Source organism: Sceloporus occidentalis, unplaced genomic scaffold (assembly GCF_023333645.1).
Source record: "Sceloporus occidentalis isolate IW3139 unplaced genomic scaffold, rSceOcc1.0.p SCAF_21, whole genome shotgun sequence".
NCBI lineage: Eukaryota > Metazoa > Chordata > Lepidosauria > Squamata > Phrynosomatidae > Sceloporus > Sceloporus occidentalis.
This window is the reverse complement of record NW_028317001.1, coordinates 4,141,929-4,160,667: the sequence shown is the minus strand read 5'-3', so window position 1 is coordinate 4,160,667 and position 18,739 is coordinate 4,141,929. Positions and strand designations below refer to the sequence as shown.

The 18,739-nt window shown below is 45.4% G+C and overlaps 1 protein-coding gene across 3 annotated transcripts in view; it reads left to right on the top strand.

The window, feature by feature from the left end:
- USP32 (ubiquitin specific peptidase 32) overlaps window positions 1-9,850 on the top strand; it is a 66,381-nt gene extending 56,531 nt beyond the window's left edge. For all 3 annotated transcript variants that reach the window (XM_089484418.1, XM_089484417.1, XM_089484420.1), the window contains 10 exons: window positions 263-377; window positions 1,017-1,228; window positions 1,364-1,548; window positions 2,345-2,431; window positions 2,760-2,880; window positions 3,579-3,770; window positions 4,391-4,685; window positions 6,291-6,712; window positions 6,974-7,066; window positions 7,574-9,850. In XM_089484418.1, coding sequence (XP_089340544.1) covers window positions 263-377; window positions 1,017-1,228; window positions 1,364-1,548; window positions 2,345-2,431; window positions 2,760-2,880; window positions 3,579-3,770; window positions 4,391-4,685; window positions 6,291-6,712; window positions 6,974-7,066; window positions 7,574-7,747 — 1,896 coding nt within the window. In that variant the 3' untranslated portion in view covers window positions 7,748-9,850. The remainder of the gene's footprint in view (window positions 1-262; window positions 378-1,016; window positions 1,229-1,363; window positions 1,549-2,344; window positions 2,432-2,759; window positions 2,881-3,578; window positions 3,771-4,390; window positions 4,686-6,290; window positions 6,713-6,973; window positions 7,067-7,573) is intronic.
- Window positions 9,851-18,739: the final 8,889 nt, after the last annotated feature.

Below are 18,739 nucleotides of genomic sequence, written 5' to 3'. Positions count from 1 at the left end.
CTTGTGAAGGTAGTGGGACTGAGAGGAGGGCCTTTGACTTTAGCACATCTCCCAAGGATATCATGTGGGGCATTGACAAAGTGTGGGGGAAAGAACCCCACTTAATATGCTTCTCTCTGAATTATAGCCTTGACTAGGAATCACTAATGATTAGGCATTGCTGGTTTTTAGGGTGACTGTGATCGACCAGAAGTATAGCTTGAGAAAGTGCTCCATAATATTCATTCTCTTTCTCTCTTTTTCTCTCATTCGCTTTCCAAAGAACTTTCCTCAAGACAACCAGAAGGTCCGGCATTGTACCAGCTCCTCTCTGTGTGCGTTCGAGATCCCCATCCCTGGATCCCCCACTTCAGCTTCTTCAAGTCCCATCCAAACAGGTATAATAATTTGAAGCTATCCTTGTAGGGGGGGGGGGACTCTTGATATACCAGCAAAGCTCAAGGATTCCAAGTAGGGGAAGCTGCTGTGGCCCACCAAAGCTGTAGAAGTTAAGGAATGCCAGAGATAGGGTTTTTTGGGCTATGCGGCCGTGTTCTAGAAGAGTTTATTCCTGGTGTTTTGCCGGCTTCCGTGTCTGGCATCTTCGGAGCTTGCAGTCTCTGAAGACGCCAGCCACAGATGCCGGCGAAACATCAGGAATGAACTCTTCTAAAACACAACCACATAGTCCAAAACCCCCACAAAAAAAACGATGGATGCCGGCCGTGAAAGCCTCCGAATTCACAATGCCAGGGATGTCCCTCCATGAAAGTAGGATGAGAGAGAGGAGAAGACAGAGAGAGAATGAACTGAATATGGTGGTGAGACAGAACGGAGTATCGGATGGAGTATCACTATTAAGACCATAGCTTCAAAAATCTTTTGGGATGAGTCGGGGGGAGGCGACAACTTCCAGAATTCCATCATCCTACCACTACTCACTTGTGGATATCTTCATCCTACTGTTACATTAACTCAGAAGTCATTTATGTAGTAATTACTGTATGTCTTACCCATGTATTTACCTTGGGGTTTAGAGGTTTGCAGCGGACCGTCGGCCAACGGGATGATCAGCGGGCTGATGAACGGGGACCTTCCCCGGTCCACCCTGATCCCAAATGGGATGCCAAACACAGTGGTGCCGTGCAGGATGGAAAATGGCCTCTCCAACGCGATGCCAAACGGCCACGTGAACTCGCCTTTGGACAGCCCTTTCACTGGCTACATCATTGCGGTCCACCGGAAAATGGTTAGTGAGGAACCAGCATTGGCCTTGGCAGAACGACAACACAGATACAGTTTTAATAACACTTTGTGTTGCTCTTGATCTCTTTAAAATAAATTAAAGCTTGTGTTCCTTTTCTCTCTTTAAAACCGGATATAGATGCGGACGGAAATGTACTTCCTTTCGTCTCAGAAGAATCGTCCCAGCCTCTTTGGGATGCCGCTGATCGTTCCATGCACCATTCACACGCGGAAGAAAGACTTGTACGATGCTGTCTGGATCCAGGTGTCCCGCCTTGCCAGCCCCCTTCCTCCCCAAGAGGCCAGTAACCACGCTCAGGACTGGTGAGTTTAATAACCATGGTGCCCCTTATGGCAACCCTAAGGCGAACTTTATCACAGGCCTTTTGTCTTCCTCTGAGGCTGAGTGAATAGCTTGCGTAAGGTCATCAAGCTGGCAACATGAGCTTTCATCAAATTTGGACTCTATCATATGCATCTGAGGTAGCAGACTTTAGCCTACGAAAGCTCATGCTGCCAACTTCGTTCTTTCAGTTAGTCTCAAAGGTGCTACACAATCTCTTTACATACTGATTTTGCAGATTATATCTTTGAATTCTAAGGTCATCCAGTGAGTTTCCATGTGTGTTTGCCTTCAAGTTGCTTGTCAGTTTATGGCAACCCCATGAATTTCACAGGGTTTTCTTAGTAGGGGAATACTCAGAGGTGACTTTTCCAGTTCCTTCTGCTGAAATATAGCCTCTAGCATCTGGGATTCCTTGGCAGTCTCCCCACCAAGTATTAACCAAAGTTGAACTAACTTAGCTTCCAAGATCAGATGGGATCTGGTACCTAATAGTACAACGTCATTTAAAAAAACACCTTTGTTGTTGTTGCTGAAATCACTTTCCAAAGGCTTGGTGGACAAGAAGGATCTGAACCTGAAGGGAAAGCAAAGAAGAATAGGTTCCAATGTGTGCAAAGGCCTTTTTCTGCATTCTCATTCCGGCGAAGGCAGCGGGAAGATCCCCTGAAGATCTTACGGAACAATAAGATCTTTCAGATAGCCTGGCTGTATACCATTCAGTTTAGACTTCACGTGTTTAAAAAAACAAATGCCTGTTGTTTGTGTGTTTTCCAGTGACGACAGCTTGGGGTACCAGTACCCCTTCACTTTACGTGTGGTTCAGAAGGATGGCAATTCCTGCGCCTGGTGCCCGTGGTACCGGTAAGCTGCTCTTCCCAGTACTTCCCAGTCTCTTTCTCTCGACGTCTTCAAAAACGATCCGGACAGCTCCTTACAGGGGATGCTTTAGCTGGAAATCCTGCATTGAGCATCAGGTTGAGCACCTGATGGCCCCTTCCAACTCTCTTGAATCTATGATTATATACCAAGGGTGGCCCTGGACCAAAAGGGACCCATTTTTGTGCCCACGTCCAAAGGCAAAAAATTGGTGACAGCTCACTCCTGTTTTTGATAAAAAGCATCAACAATGTTCTGTTGCAGCGTCCCGATAAATGGTTGCCCATCTTTACATCTTCCTCTCCCTGCATAGGTTTTGCCACGGCTGTAAAATCGACTGCACAGAAGAAAGAGCTTACATGGGCAACGCCAACCTTGCCGTCGACTGGGATCCCACGGCACTTCATCTCCGCTACCAGACATCGCAGGAACGGGTAAGGATCGTTCTGAAAAAAAGAAAGACAATCCGCAACTTCTTCCCTCTGCATTTATTTCAGCCTGTATTTATCCCAGTTGCCTTTTGAGAAGCATTTAATTTCTGAGTCTTCGGTTTCGTTGGTCCTCTGTTACAACTGTTAACTTGCTTAGTATTGTTGACACGGGTTGGCAGCAACACTCCCAAGTTTCAGACAGGATTCCTCACCAGGAATTCACGCTTCCATGAGAGTATTCTTAAGCAATATACATAGACTTTGCCAGACATTCTCCCATGCTGGATAAAAAATGGAATTTCAGGCTGCCTGTATACATAATATGCAGTTCCTTTAGAAAGGTTTGGCTGGGTTATCTGTAGGTTTTCTCTAAGAACGATGGCCATTTGGTGAGATCTGCCTGGCGCTGCAACTTTCACATTCATCTGACAGCGCAGGGCTTCTTGGCCAGAAGCCATTGCTCCTTGTCTGGGCTTCGTAGCCGGAAGGCTTTACTGGCTGTCGTGTCCCATTAGGCCGCTTGCGCCTGAAGATTTGAAATTCCTTCTGAAGCTGCTTTCAAAAGGCCTTAGTACTTCTTCAAAGATTTCTCCAGGATGGCTTCACAAACTCAAAAGTGCCAGAGGTTGCAGGAGATTGGAGCAAGAGCTTAGAAGTTTTGCTCATTTCCTGACCTTGCTTTCTCTCTTTTACCCATTTAGATAGCGGAGGAGCACCGAAGCGTCGAGCAAAGTCGCCGTGCTCAGGCCGAGCCCATCAACCTGGACAGCTGCTTGCGGGCTTTCACTGGCGAGGAAGAGCTGGGTGAAGATGAGATGTACTACTGCTCCAAGTGCAAAACTCACTGCTTGGCCACCAAGAAACTGGACTTGTGGAGGCTTCCCCCTATCCTGGTAGGCAGCCACAGCCATCCTTCGTCTGACTTTTGAGCCAGGCAAAACGCAGCTCCTAATAGGGCTTATATCAAAACTTACGTCCCCCTTGAAATTGGCATTTGGAACTGGCAGCCTTTTGCTTGGTCTGTCTACTCACTGCCTACCCTGTTATGCTGGCACTGCTTTGCTAAACTACTGTCCTAGCTGTGGATGTTGGGAGATGTAGCTCAATGCATCTGGGGCACACCTTTCACACTACACAATTACCTACCCATTTCACAGGGACTCATAGACCAAGCAACATTAGAGTATGGGTCAAGATAGCAAATGTTATTAATGAGGAAGGACATACAAGCTAGGAGAGGCTGCAGAAGTTTGCTTTTACCTGAGCCTCCTGGGAATGGCAAGACTTTGTCCCCTCTTCTCCTCTCCTCTCTCCTGATTTAATTGAGTGCAAACTACTTTTGCACTCTGAACCCATCTGCAGCAATGGAAGTAAGCTGAGGACAAAGGATGGAAGGGAGGAGCAAGAAACTGGGACATTTTACTTTGAACGTAGTTTGTAGCAATGGAAATAAATTGAGAATGAAGGGGAAGAGGAGCTAGGCAACTAACTTGAGGCTCATCTCTCACCCCAGATCATCCACTTGAAGCGCTTCCAGTTCGTCAACGGCCGCTGGATAAAATCCCAGAAAATCGTCAAGTTCCCCCGCGAGAGTTTTGACCCGAGTGCCTTCCTGATGCCAAGGGACCCCAGCTGCTGGCCCCAGAAGCTGCTGACCCCCCAGCTGGAGGACCTTTCCGAACCTCAGGCTTTACCAGAGGAGTGCAGGAGGATGGAGGCACCAAACACTTCTGCGTCCGGGGAAGGGGATGCCCTGACCAGGAGTCCCTCCTCCCTCAGCGCTTCTGGCATCTTAAATAATGTGAAAGGTAAGAGAGAGAGACCGTGGGGCCTGAGCATTGCGCCAGGTGGAAGGAAGCAAACAGGTAACTGGTTCTCCGTGACAATCTCTGCACAGGGATACCCCAGTTAACATATGCACCCTGTTCCTGGGCATGGCTTCTTTAACAGAAACTTTGGAACCAGAGGCAGAAGTAAGTGGGAAAGAATAGGGACGGGTCCATACACCACAGAAAAGAAGAGCAGTTCAACTTCCTTCCACAGCAGACTTTTTATTCCAAACTATAACCATATGCAACTTTGCATAGGTAAACAACAACATTCTGAACCTTTTAGAGAGCTCTGGAAAACTTCTTCCAAAACACAACCAGAGGCAACTGTTTCTTTTGGCAGCCTCCACTTTTCTTACAATTTCCATTTCAGTGGTCAGACTTCCAGATCTGTGCTTCTTTCACATGAATTCAAGTTGGTGAGGCCGGCTTACTTGCCGTATCATTTTTCTTTCTGTTTTGCTGTTCTCTCTTGCTCAGGACAGGGTCCCGGAGGCAGCTGCTGTTTACCTTGCCTTCGGTAAGGAAGCACATATGACTACCATACGATTGGTGGAAGTATAATCCCATTCTTTCCCAGTTCAATCTTTATTGCATTGTCTACAGCAGCCAGACTACCTAGTACCAAAAGTCTGTGTTTCTCCAGCCTGTCTTCAACATCCTCTGAATGCCAGTGCTACCAAAAAATAACCTTCAATCTAGACACAGAGGAAAAGGAGGGCTGGCTGGGTAGAGAAAGACTTTGTAAAAAGGAGCTTCTTTGTCAGAGGCTTTGTTAACTGAGCAGATAGCCTTTACAATGGGGCCATGTTAGGGCCCAGTCTGGACTAAAGAGAGCCAAAAATGGGGTGCAGTTGCCTCTCAGACCTCTTGGGGCTTGGTAGCACCCTTCACAGCCCACTGGGTGCCCGTTGTTGTTAATGTTTATATAGTGCCATAAGTTCTGCATGCCACCCCTAACTCAGACAGGTGCCCATCCCAGAACCAAAACCAATAAATTGGTACTTATAGCTCCTCCTCAGAGGAAACTCTGTTGCCCTTTGTATGTTTGTGTGTATCTCATCATTTCTCTCTGTACAACACTTGTTACTTGTGTTATATGTTCACAGCCACTTTTCAGCCTTCCCCAGTCTGGTGCTCTCTGGAGATATTGGGTAGCAACTCCCATCTTCCTCCAGGTAGGTTGATGGGAGCATCCAAAACATCTGGAAGGGAAGACTGCTGCCTTAGTTCATTTTGTCCCCCCCTTTTTGACCTTCCTCACTAGTCCCCTTGAATATGAATTCACTTTCCCTGGAACAAGGACCAGCAAATACAACTAAGGTGGTAACTGGAAACTCTGGGCTTGCGTGGCTTAAAACCCAAGTGGCTTATGTGCCATGTGCAGAATGTTTTACCGTCTTTATTTTCAAATGGTCTTGTTTTTAATTGCTTTTAATTTTACTGTGAGTCTAGTTGTCATTTTTTTAATTTCCAAATGATACAAATTTAGAAGCTTTGTAAGTCATCCTTAGTCCCAAATTGAGGAAAAGGTAAGATATAAATATAAAGATTATGATTATGATATTCATGCTCTCTTTCCAGCGTCCCCATCTTCCGGGAGGAAGTGCGCATCAGGCTGCCCATCCAGTAAAAACATTAGTCCGACTGGAAGCCCGAGGACTATGGGCCGGAGCAAAGGGCGTCTCCGGCTGCCCCAGCTGTGTAAAAACAAACTTTCCAGCAGCAAAGAGAACTTGGACCTCAGCCGGGAGACCCTCATGGACACGGACCCAAAGGTTGCTCCGGAGCCAGGAGAGGGCTTCTGCCGAGGGCAGGCCTTGGGGGGCAGCCAGGGCGAGCTCTGTGCCGCTCAGGACGCCGAGATGACTTTGGCCAACGGCTATCTTTGCAAGCAGAACTCTCACAGCAACGGGAGCATCGACGGCCCACTGGATGAGGAGATGGAGGAAGACCAAAGAGGAGAGATCTGCGTGAACCCCATCTACAACCTATATGCAATTTCGGTAGGTGGACTGAAACAACCCTATCTCTTAAGACTGAAGAACTGGGGGCCCTTTTCCATCTGTCAGCAAAGTCCCAAGGAGTCCTAAACAAATCCTTAAACTTTAAATCATGCTGGTTCTCCATAGGAGTTACCAACTGAAAGTTAGAGGTTCATATTGCCTTAACGCAGCCAAAATGAGTTTGACGCCATGCGCCAAGTGAAAAAAGAGCACTTGGTGCCGATCCTGTTTCAGCCATGACAAACGTCCTTTCTCTTTCAGTGCCATTCAGGAATTATGGGAGGAGGCCATTACGTCACATATGCCAAAAACCCCAATGACAAATGGTACTGTTACAACGACAGCAGCTGTAAGGTAAGACGGCTGTTGACTAGCCGTGATTCTGCGTGGCACAGGCTCCTTTATCAATTCCTGCCCTTTTGGATACCCACCTGAGATAGAGCAGTTGTGCAGACCTCAAAGAACCCTTCAGAGTGTTGTTGGTCATATTTTAGGATTATTGTTGGTTGTAAATTGGACGTGACTCAGTAGTGCAATGCTGCGGCAAAGGAGACAAATAATATTTTAGCCTGAATCAATGCAACTTTAATTTCCAAGACAATGGGAGTAATAGTCCCACTATATTCTGTACTGGTCAGGCCTCCTCTGGAGTATTGCATTCATTTCTGGGCACCTCATGATCTCTATGGCTGAGTGTGGATTTGATCCTGGGTCTCCCAGAGTCGAGTCCAGCACTGACACCATACTGGCGCTCAGTATTTTAGTGATCTGGGGATGGAGGCAACAAGTTACCTTTAAAGAAAAGGCTTTGGAGATTTTAGTAAGCAAGGACATTTTCTTTCTCCTCCTCTCCGCTTGTAGGAATTGCATCCCGACGAAATTGACACGGACTCTGCCTACATTCTTTTCTATGAGCAGCAAGAGGTCGACTATGCACAATTTTTGCCAAAGATAGAGGGCAAGAACATGGCTGACACGAGCAGCATGGATGAAGATTTCGAGTCGGATTACAAGAAGTACTGCGTCCTTCAGTGACGGAGTTGGCTTCCCGCGGACAGTTTGCGCCTCTAGTTTGGCAACTGGGGAAAAGGGGGTGAAAAAACACCAAGGTGGTTTTTATCTGAGCGGAAGAGCTAAGTGTAGTTTTTATTTTGTTTTTATTTTCCTCTTGCGATCTGAAAGCACAACTAGGAGGAGAAAGAAGAGGAAAATAACCCCAATTAAATAGCAGTTCCTATAATGAGGGAAGATGGCTTTTTGTTTGGATCTCGTGGTACATAACCTTCTCACCACCGCCACCCCCCAAATAATCCCACATTGATCAGTTATCTGTCTTTGGTCTTCAAACCGGTTTGATGTAAGGACCGAGTCTTTTTTAAAGTTTCAGATAACCTGCATAATAGTTGGCTCAGAGTACTCTAACGTTGTTGGGTGGCTTTTTTAAAACACAAAATGTACTCGTAGGGAAAGTAAGGGAGCAGGGATAACCCTTTGGGACGCTCTCTTAAGATTTAAGAACATTAACTTGTAGTGTTGTCCTGTCGACGGCATGAAACGGCTACCTCCTTTTTTTCTGGTGTTTTATTCCCTTTTAGATGAGGAAGGCAAAAAATAAGCAGCCGATGTGAAAGCCTACATGATGCTTCGGGAGCGTGGTCCTTCTGTATTTTAATCCCCCTTGGTCCCTGCCTTCCATCTGTGTGCGCATTCGCTGTGTGCGCATTCGCATGCAATGGAAGCCAGTGTGTTAGTGAAGCAGTGAATCCACTCTGCGGTTTGAAGGCGCTCTGCGGAGTGCCAAGCCGTGTCCCCAAAACACATTCATCACTTTGGATGTGCTTTTTAAAGACTGATAAAACCTGGCCAGTCCACTAACATGGAAACGTGGCATCTACAGTCCGTTGCAATCATATCTCGAGGGACCGATTTGCCTTCTCGACTTGAATTTGTCACGAATGTTGTCTCAGGTTGCAGATCATGCTTTTTCCAGAGTGGCTTGGAAGAACTGTCCTGTCTTTGCCGCGGCTGAGATCTCGAAGGTGAGATGCCTCCGGCCGACGGAGAAAGGATTGAGGTCAGGAAGCCGCAATTTGAACCTCCAGGAGCTCTGTGAGCATGGTCTTCCCTCTTCCATTTGCTAAAGTTGACCTGTAAATAAGAGATGTATCCCCTCTCCTCAAACTTCATATGCCACCATGTCCCATCTTGCAATCCTTAATAATGCCGGAGCTGGTGGGGAACATACCAGACGTAACCCTGGGGATTTTGCAGCTGCGGTTGCCAAAGCTGGGGGAGAAGGAGACTAGGTTTAACGTTGGTGCCAATTGTAATGTTTGAACAAGGTTCAGGAGGAACTTGTATTGGAAAGGATGGAGAAGCAGAGTATGACATCCCTCCTCTTCCTCACTCTTGAAAAAGATCAAGGAAGCTGCATCTCCACCAGCCCTGAAAATGAGAAGGCTACCCCACCAGTTTAAAATGTCCCCTTCATGAACAGCGTGTGCGGTTGTCGTGTGCGGGCTTCTTTGTGTGATTGTGAAAAATGGCACTTCCTTTTAAAAAAGAATAAAATAAGGAAAAGGGAGAGCAGCTTATTTTATAACCTCTAGTACTTTTAGAACAAAAGGAGCCTGCTTTCCATCAACTTGGATTTAAACAGCCAAGCATCCCGTCTCCAGACGCTTGAGGTTTAAAACAGAGCTTCCAGCAGAGTAACATTCAGATTTCCAAGGCATCGCCATTTCCAGAAAAAAAGGTGCGCTATTCTATGCGCGTTTCTTACTGCGACGCTGTATGCGTCGATTTGAATCCCAGTTCCCTTGTTCTTCCCCTTCACTGCCGCCATGTGAAAAATATATTCATGATAGGGTTATAGTTCCTTGAATGCTGAACCATCTGCGTAAGGCGGAGATGGCCAGGTGGAGTGTTACTGTTTAAAACTGGAACATCAACCTAGGCCTGTTACAGACAGCCAAAATAAAGCTGCTTCGGGTCTCTTTGGAGGTATACTATTTAAATGATGCATGGGTCCTAAGAGTCTGGAGGTCGCGCCAAAGCCACACTCCATTCCTAAGCACTGGAGTCCAGCTTTGGTGCAGCTTCCGGATTCTTAGGATGCATGCAACATTTAAATAGCATACCTCCAAAGAGACCCAAAGCAGCTTTATTTTGGCAGTCTGTAACAGGTCCTAGTTCTTGCCGAACCCATAAAACCTGGGTTTGGACTATACCGCTTGAGCCTGTGAAGGTGCAATCTCAAGAGGATTGGATGGCTTCTCCCCAGAATGAAACACTAGCATTGTAAAGAAAAGATGAAGCAAAGATCTTTCATCCTGACGGGCCAGATTTCCATGCAGAGAGCTTTTAGAAATATGTATTTTTGCATTAAGCAATGATGGATAGCATGGACCCTTTCCGGTGTTTTTGGACTGCAGCTCCCCTCAGCCCCAACCAACGTGGCCAGTGCTGAGAAATCATGGGATCCTCAGTGAGAGCTAAGCCAAACTTGCATTATTTACTTTGTATTAATTGTAAGTACCCTGTTTTTCCTTCTTTCCCAAAGCAAGAGCAAAGGTTTTCATCACGACTCCACTTTGGGGTTCACACCAACATATTTTTGCTTGCAATGGCTTTCTTAATGAAACCGTGCAGCTTTCCAGCTGTTCCAACGCAACGGCGTCAGCCGCTCGGCCACATTTTGGGACCGCAGCTCTCAAAATCCCCACCGCCACCACATCCGGAAAAGTCACGTTCCTAGGCTCAGTGGCCGCATATCTCCACACAAACAGATGGAGATCCTAGCTGTTGTTAAATAGAACCCTTACGGACAAGGCAAGGGACGGAGGCTTGGTGTGTCGCGTTCTTCCTTCCGTTTTTAAACCGTGGTTTTATAGAAATACTAACCAGCCAGTCTCCCTTATATTTGACCCACTTCCAAACACTAGCAATTCACACGCTGGAAGGTTAGCCGCTCCAAACCCGCATCAGACAAGTAAGGCATATCAAATAAACTTGGACATTTTGCTTCTTCGGTCTGCAGCTCCTTGAGCTGTCATGGTTGCATGGGAATTCAGGGACTTGCAATGGAAAGAAGCAAAATGTCCACCTCTTTCCGTGGGTTAGAAGTGGATGGAGGTGGTAAGGTGCGACTTTAAACCCCATCCTTACCAAACACTGTAGGGAGAGGTATCTACCTTGGTGATATCAATGGAGAGGAACTTCTGATTTTGCAAGGGTTGTCGACTTAGGTCCCCAGAAGACCCGAAACCCATTGTAAGGGCATGTGGGAGCTGTAGGATGAAAGGGTGGGGCGAAGGTTTTCCACTCCTGCCGTTGCGGAAGGTCATATCTGCCCGCTGCGTCATAAGCTGCAGCGACGGATCGGCGTCTGGCGCAACTCTTGGGAAAGCCCTTCCAACCCAGAAGCTAAATATGGCCCCCGTTCGGGCGTCGAGGGTCATCTTTTCACGCTCTTGCAACCGATCACGCCAATTTTTTGCACTTTGCCGGGGCGCAAAATGGGGAACGCCATTCACTCGGTTGGGCTGCTGTTGGCCCTTAGTGGGAGAGTAGCGTTCCCGCAGTGGAAGCCCAAGCCTTTCTTAAAACATAGATGGGGTTTCTCAATTCAAGATTATTATTATTATCCCTTTGCAGGTTTCTTTTGCACGCCTCCTTTAGATTTTCCCTTTTCTTTCCCAACTTTCTTTTTTGGTGGTCTACTAACGTCTTTCCGTCCGTCACGCTTTCTTATTCCGTCGGTTGCGATTATTATTTTTTTTAGAAAACAAAACGAATGAATAAAAAGCAAATTTAAATTAATTTCCTAAATTTAACGGGAAGATTTTTATTATTATTATTATAATTAAGTTAACTCTTTAACCGCATTCAGCTCTGTAAATTATTGTATAAAACCTATTGACAATGCACTGAATTTAGAAGAAGAAAAAAACCCTGTACATACCTACTATGTAAATAATAATTATATATATATATATATAAATATAAAAGTATTAATGTATTGGGATATGACTTGTAAAAAAAAAACCAAACGCAGAAAGTCTGAGTAACTGTATATGGAGTGAATCTGTTTCTCTGTAACTATATTATCCAGACCAATTAAATACTGTGGATGCAGTTGTGGTTTGCGGCCTCACTTTCTTGTCTCAAAGCTGGTTGCGTTGGCTTCCGCTCAACATGGTTCTTGAGACGTTGTTCACGGCTATGAAGATCATTTCAACTTATGATAACCCTATGGAAGAGAGAGAGACCTCCAAGTCAATCTGCTTGCAAAGGTCTTGCAAACTCAGGACTAAGACTTGTTTGATGGAGTCTATCCATCTGCAATGAGGTCTTCCTCTTTTCCTACTGCCTTCTATCTTAACAAGTATGACTTCTTTACTAGGGAGGTCTTCTCATGATATGGCCAAAGTGCAACAGCCTCAGTTTAGTCATCATAGGCCTGTTACAGACTGCCAAAATAAAGCTGCTTCAGGTCTCTTTGGAGGTATGCTGTTTAAATGATGCATGGGTCCTAAGAGCCCGGAGGTCGCGCCAAAGCCATACTCCATTCCTAAGCACTGGAGGGCAGCTTTGGTGCAGCTTCTGGATTCTTAGGGTGCATGCATCATTTGAACAGCATACCTCCAAAGAGACCCTATGCAGCTTTATTTGGGCAGTCTGTAACAGGCCTTGGCTTCTAAGGAAAGTTCAGATTTTATTTGCTCTGATAACCGTTTGTCTGTTTTTTGCAGTCCATCTTTCCTCCTGCGCCATATTTCAGACGAGTTGGCTCTCTTCCTATCCGCTTTCTTTGCCGTCCGACTTTCACGAAATTGAAATTGAAATACTTTTGCACAGACCATCCTAACCTTAGTATTCAATGATTTCTCTTTATGCTTCAGGACCTTGCCTAGTTCCTTCCTAGCTGCCCTTCCAGGTCCTAGTCGTCTTCTGATTTCTTGGCTGCGGTTTCGCATCTGATCCAAGGTATGGGAAATCTTGAGCTATTTCAATGTCTTTATCCTCTGCTTTAAAGTTATCTAACTATTATTTTTGTTTTCTTAATCGTCAGCTGTAGACCTGCCTTTGCACTTTCTCCCTACAAGTCCCATCGTCCTCGGTCAGCATGAAGGATGATGCTGGAAGAATGCACACCTGATTTATTGGTATGTTTTGGTTGGGAAGGTGATGTTCCTGTTGTGGTTCCTCAATTTCAGCATCATGTCCTCTTGGTTGTGATGAAACCGGTTGTTGTATGCTTTCAAGTCATTTCTAATTTTGTAAGGCAAACCTATCACAGGGTTTCTGGCAAGTTTCTTGAATTGAGGTTTGCCACTGCTATCCGCTGAGGCTGAGAGAGTGTGACTCGCCCAATGGGTTTCATGGCCAAGCCAGGATTTGAATCTTGTTCCCCAGAGTCAGTCCAATGCTCAGTTTACTAAACAGGCTGGCTGCGTCTGATGAAATCAATAGGTACCTTTTATTATTTGGATCGATCGGTAACTTTCCCCCAAAAAATGCCATTCTCAAGGAAGCTCACAATGGATACAGATCAGGATACGAAAAGCTGCTGTGTTAAAACGCAACAAAACACGTAAAAACAGCGAAAGGCAAAGACAGATGAAACTCCAAAGTGAATAAGAAAGTGGGAATTGACTTGAAGGCATGCGCCGCAAAGATGCCAGAGCCATGCCAGCAGATGGCAGCGCATGCTTTTGAAATTTCACCATAGAGACTTTTGGAGACCAGAGAAACCCTTCCATCTTTCCATCCCACAAAAAATAGGGACCTTCCCTGCTGCAAATTTTCCCTTTCCAAAGCTTTTCTCAACTATGAGGTCACCCTAAAGGCTACATAGGTGGTTTTCCTAGGACCGTGGTTGATGGTTTGAGCGCTATAGACCAGGGTTCGAATCCCCACTTAGCTATGGAAATCCATTGGTCGAGTCACACCCTCTCAGCTTCAAAGGATGGACATAGCAAATCCTCTCTGAGCAAAATCATGCCAAGAAAACCCCATAATAGGGTCGCTTTAGGGTTGCCATAAGTCGGAAGAGACTCGAAGGCACACAACAACAACATTATACAAGATGTGGAAGGAACTGGATGGCTCAGAGCTGTTTGATGGCAAAACGGATTAGTTTAGAGGTGGACTCTCCTTGACGGAGGTTTTGAGGTTCGATGGTCACCCGTCGAGGCTGTTTTGGCCATGGATTTCTGGACTAAGTGACCCTTGGGGTCCCCTCCAACCCAACCATTCAATGGGTCAAACCATTGGGCTCCATCTCTTTCCTGGACATATGACCAACAAGGGGATCAGGCTGGAAAACTGACCGCAAGGTTCTCCACCTTTGCTCCAAATCCTACAGACATGCGTTATCTTTGATATCGAAGATATCCTCTTTCATCCTCATCCCACCACCGCCTTTGGTTTAAATTCCACACCAGAATTGCTGTGACTTCTGCTTTTTCGGGGCACAAAGAGTTATGACCAGATTTATGATGGGACTAATTTCGATATTTCCCACGCAGGAGATACGGGTTTTTTCCCCAGCTATTCCTCTTCGCACCGGTGGAATTGATTTATTGCCTGACGTTTGCACGGCGGACCTTGGATAAAGCTGCCGAAGGGATTCGAGTTCTGCAAATTCCTTTCCGAAACAATGCCATCATCGCCATTTGGGCCGATAAAACGGGTGAGACGGCTATGAAGTCTTGCCTTTTCTCCCCCAAAACGTTTCTATGCGCGTTTTGCAGCTTCGCCTTGAAAGATGTGCTTCGAGAGAATGTGCCACCGCCTTCTCTGAACTGGTGTGTTAGACTGTGACAACCATCATCCCCAACCGTTATCGTGGACGGCATCCATAGTGTTTTGTGGGTTTTTCGTTTCGCGTGGCCATGTTCTAGAAGACGTTTCGCCAGCATCTGTGGCTGGCATCCTCGGAGAAATGCTCTAAAGATGCCAGCCACAGATGCAAGTGCAACATCAAGAATAAGCTCTTCTAGGACATGGCCACCTATCCCGAAACCCCCACAAAAACGCTATCAATCTTTATTATCACCGAGGCTATTCTTGTGTTTTATGGAGGCATTTAAAGCCATGCTTCCTGAACCATGTCCTTGGACTAGTATCCCCAGAGAGATCTGGCCGCATGCCACCAGGAACCGGTGATAAAATATGCCAGAGCTGGGTATCTTTGTGCCTTCGGGACACAACAAAGTTAACAGAGTCATCGTATTCCCGGGCATTACTCCTTGAACAGAAAATTGGGCATCAGAGGTTAGAAATAGCATGGAAAAGGCTATGGAGAGATTCCCCATATTACAAAAACGAAAACTGGTTTTAAAAAATGAGGGTTTTTGTCTATTAATTGAGCAGAAATGAGAGGAAAGGGCTGAATCCTTTCTTTCCCAGGAAGCTCAGGCAAAAGCAAACTGCTGCCGCCTCTCTTAAATTTAAGTGCTTCTTTTTCCATTGGTAACTTTGGCCATTTTGGCCAGACTCTGAACCGCGTCCCGGTTTTTATCCACTAAATGTCCGTATATTTTATCATTTATCTTATATTTTATCTTTCTCATAGACTCGCCATTTGGGCGTTGGGCTGGAAAACAGGGTGTTGGGCCGGACACGCCTTTGGTCGCATCCGGTGAGCTTCTTCTTCTGTTCCAAAAATGGAGACTTTTTAAGGTTTTAAGGAGCAGTGGTCGGGAAGCAAAGGAAGAAAGAGAGCAGAGGTTGAGACGGTTGAATGGGTTTACAAAAGTATTTGTTTTAGATAACGCCTGACCGCTTGCTCCCTTCTTTAGAAGAAACGCTTCTGACTTACGACAACAAGGAACCTGTTATTTCCGTCGCAACGCAAACAAGTGCGGCTTTCCCCTTCGAGTCGTTTCCAGCTTAAGGTAACCTGAGGCTATCTGGGCAAGGTTTGCCTTTGCTTTCCTCTGAGGCCGAGAGAGTGCGACTTGCCCAAAGTTTTCTGTTGCCGAGCGGGGATTTGAAACGTTGAACTGCCACCATTTTGAGAAGCGGGAAAAGAGAGGTTTTAGGCTTGCACTGAGACAGAATGAAATATAGAAGTATAGGAAAGAGGCCGGAAAAGTCTTAATTTTGGGGATGCTCTCATTTTGTAGCCCTCTCCGTAACTTCACCACTAAAATGCAAGGGAAAATTTTGGAGAAGAACCAAACAAAGAGGAAAAGGAGGGGAACGCAGGAACAAATACAAGGTTTTGGAACGCCGCGGGTATCCTCCTTCCTCGGCCTCCGAATCATAATATTTACAATCCGTCAGGAAAAGGGTCCTCTCTGGGTTCCTTCATCTTGGAAACGCTGGCGGAGACCCAGCAACCCTACGGAGAAAACAGCGAGGAAGTTTGCAAGGACTCTTCTCTGGAGGAAACGAGAAGAAATAAATTGGATCAAAACTGAAGTTGCTGGGAAGGTTTAGGTTCCATGCGCACTGCAGAAATAACCCGGTTTGACGCCACTTTAACCACCATGGCTCCAAGCTATCGAAATCTGGGAAGGGTAGTTTGTTGCGGCACCAGAAACAGTTTGGGTTTGGGAGGTTTGGGGACCAGGAGTGTTTTGGATTTTCTTGGTTTTGGTGACCAGAAGTATTTTGGGTTTCAGAGTTTGGGAAGCCAGAAATGTTTTGGATTTTGAAGATTTTGGGGTGAGAAATATTTTGGGTTTTGGGGAGCAGAAGTGTTTTGGATTTCGAAGGTTTGGAGACCAGAAGTATTTTGGGTTTGGGAAGTTTTGGGGCCAGAAGTATTTTGAAGTTTTGGGGAATTTGGAATATTTGTGCCCACATAATGAGTTAGCTTGGAGATGGCGCCCAAGTCTAAACACACAATTCATTTACGTTCCATCATTCACAAACAGCTTGAAGGCAATTCTATAAGTAATATTTTTAACCATTTTGTGCATGGAACAAAGGTTTGGATGCACTGAACCATCGGAAAGCCAAGGGGTCACTATAGCAAGCAGAGAAAAGGCTTTGCAAAAAGGAGCTTGTAACTACTTTGTGTGCCTGTGTTAAGATAGGGTAGCATAACATTTTGCAACGCGGTGCTCATAAAACGTTAAAATAGCAACACTAAACCTGTAAAATGTGAACCTGGGAGGAGTGTTTTACAGGCTCCTATTAAAGGTTGTGCTGTTTCATTCTCTGGCTTGAATTGCGGCCTGCGCTTGCGGGGGAATTTTCCACAATCCACGCAAAGAACAAATGCCCAAACCTTGTTAAACCGGCATTTTTAGTGAATTAAAGACCACGGTTTGAATCTCTGCTCAGCCATGAAAACCCAGTGGGCGACTTTGGGCAAGTCACACTCTCTCAGCCCCAGAAGGTGGCAATGGCAAACCCGCTCTGAAGAAACGTACCAAGGAAACAATGTGAAAGATAGAAATAATATATGGCATCAAAGAGCAATCTGTGCTATACCTTCCAAATTGGGGATGATGATGATGATGATTATATTCATCCTTAGCCAAATGATAGTTTAAGGATATTAAATTTAAGGATACTAAAGATAGTTTAAGGTATGTGGCATCAAAGGCACTGGGCAATCTGTGCTATTATACGCCCCAAATTGGTGATGATGATGATGATAATAATAATAATGTGATTTCCATCCTTAGCCAATTGACAGTTTAAGAACAGAGGTATGTGGCATCCCAGGCACTAGGCAATATGTGCTATACCCTCCAAATTGGTAATAATAATAATATAATAATAATAATAATAATAATAATAATAATGTGATTTTCATGCTTAGCCAATTGATAGTTTAAGGTATGTGGCATCAGAGGCACTGGACAATCTGTACTCCAGATTGATGTTGATGATGGTGGTGGTGATGATGATGATGATGATGATGATGTGATCCTTAGCCAAATGATAATTTAAGGATAGAGATATGTGCCAACCCTGGCACTGGGCAATCTGTGCTATACCCTCCAAATTGGTAATTAATAAATAAATAATGGTGTGATATCCATCCTTAGCCAAATGATAGTTTAAGGATAGAGGTAGTAGTAGAAGTAGTAGTAGTAGTAATAATAATAATAATAATAATAATAATAATGTGATTTCCATCTTTAGCCCAATGATAGCTTAATGATAGAGGTAGTAGTAGTAGTAGTAGCAATAATAATAATGTGATTTCCATCTTTAGCCCAATGATAGCTTAAGGATAGAGGTAGTAGTAGTAGTAGTAGCAATAATAATAATGTGATTTCCATCTTTAGCCCAATGATAGCTTAAGGACAGAGGTACATGGCGTCACAAGCACTGGGCAATCTGTGCTGTACCTTCCAAATTGGGAATTGTTGGCATTTCCTGTATCCTTTAGAGGATCCATTTTTCATCCCTGCCCTTGGCAGACTTCATTCATCCTGTGGGGCCCTTTTTAATGAAAATACATCCTTGTCCCCCCCCCCATAATCATGTGGCCATCCTTCTTGTTTTCTCTTGGGTGGCATCTCTCCAGGGGGAAACACTCACAGGACAAAAGGGGAGGCGCGTGCCAACCTGAGTTCCCAAGACCCACCTTGGCGCCGTTTGCAAGGCCGAAAGGGAGGAAGTTTACTTCTGATAAAATAAACAGGCCGCCTTGCGTCCTGAGGTTGGGCCGCGGGTCGGAGTCTAAACATGCTTTTGGCCTGGGAAGGTTGGCGTGTGTGCTTGTCGCCTTTGGATAAGAGGGTGGCACCGGTCCAGCATCAACAATTGTGAGTTTACTCTTAGTTGTGGGGCGTTCACCCGTCCGATCTTTTGGGTTGCACCTTGTTGGCTTCTCTGAAAGACCCCTGAAAATGGGTGGTTTGGATTTAGACTGTGACTAGCAAAGCCCAAACCGTGATGCCATGTGCTGGCTTTCTTTTAAATGCTATTTTAATGCACGTTTCTCATTGGGATGTTTGCAAAGGTAATGCGCCAGGCTGAATCGGAAAGCAAAGGAAGGAACCCACGCTGCATTTTTCAGTTGCGGTTTTTATATATATATATATATATATA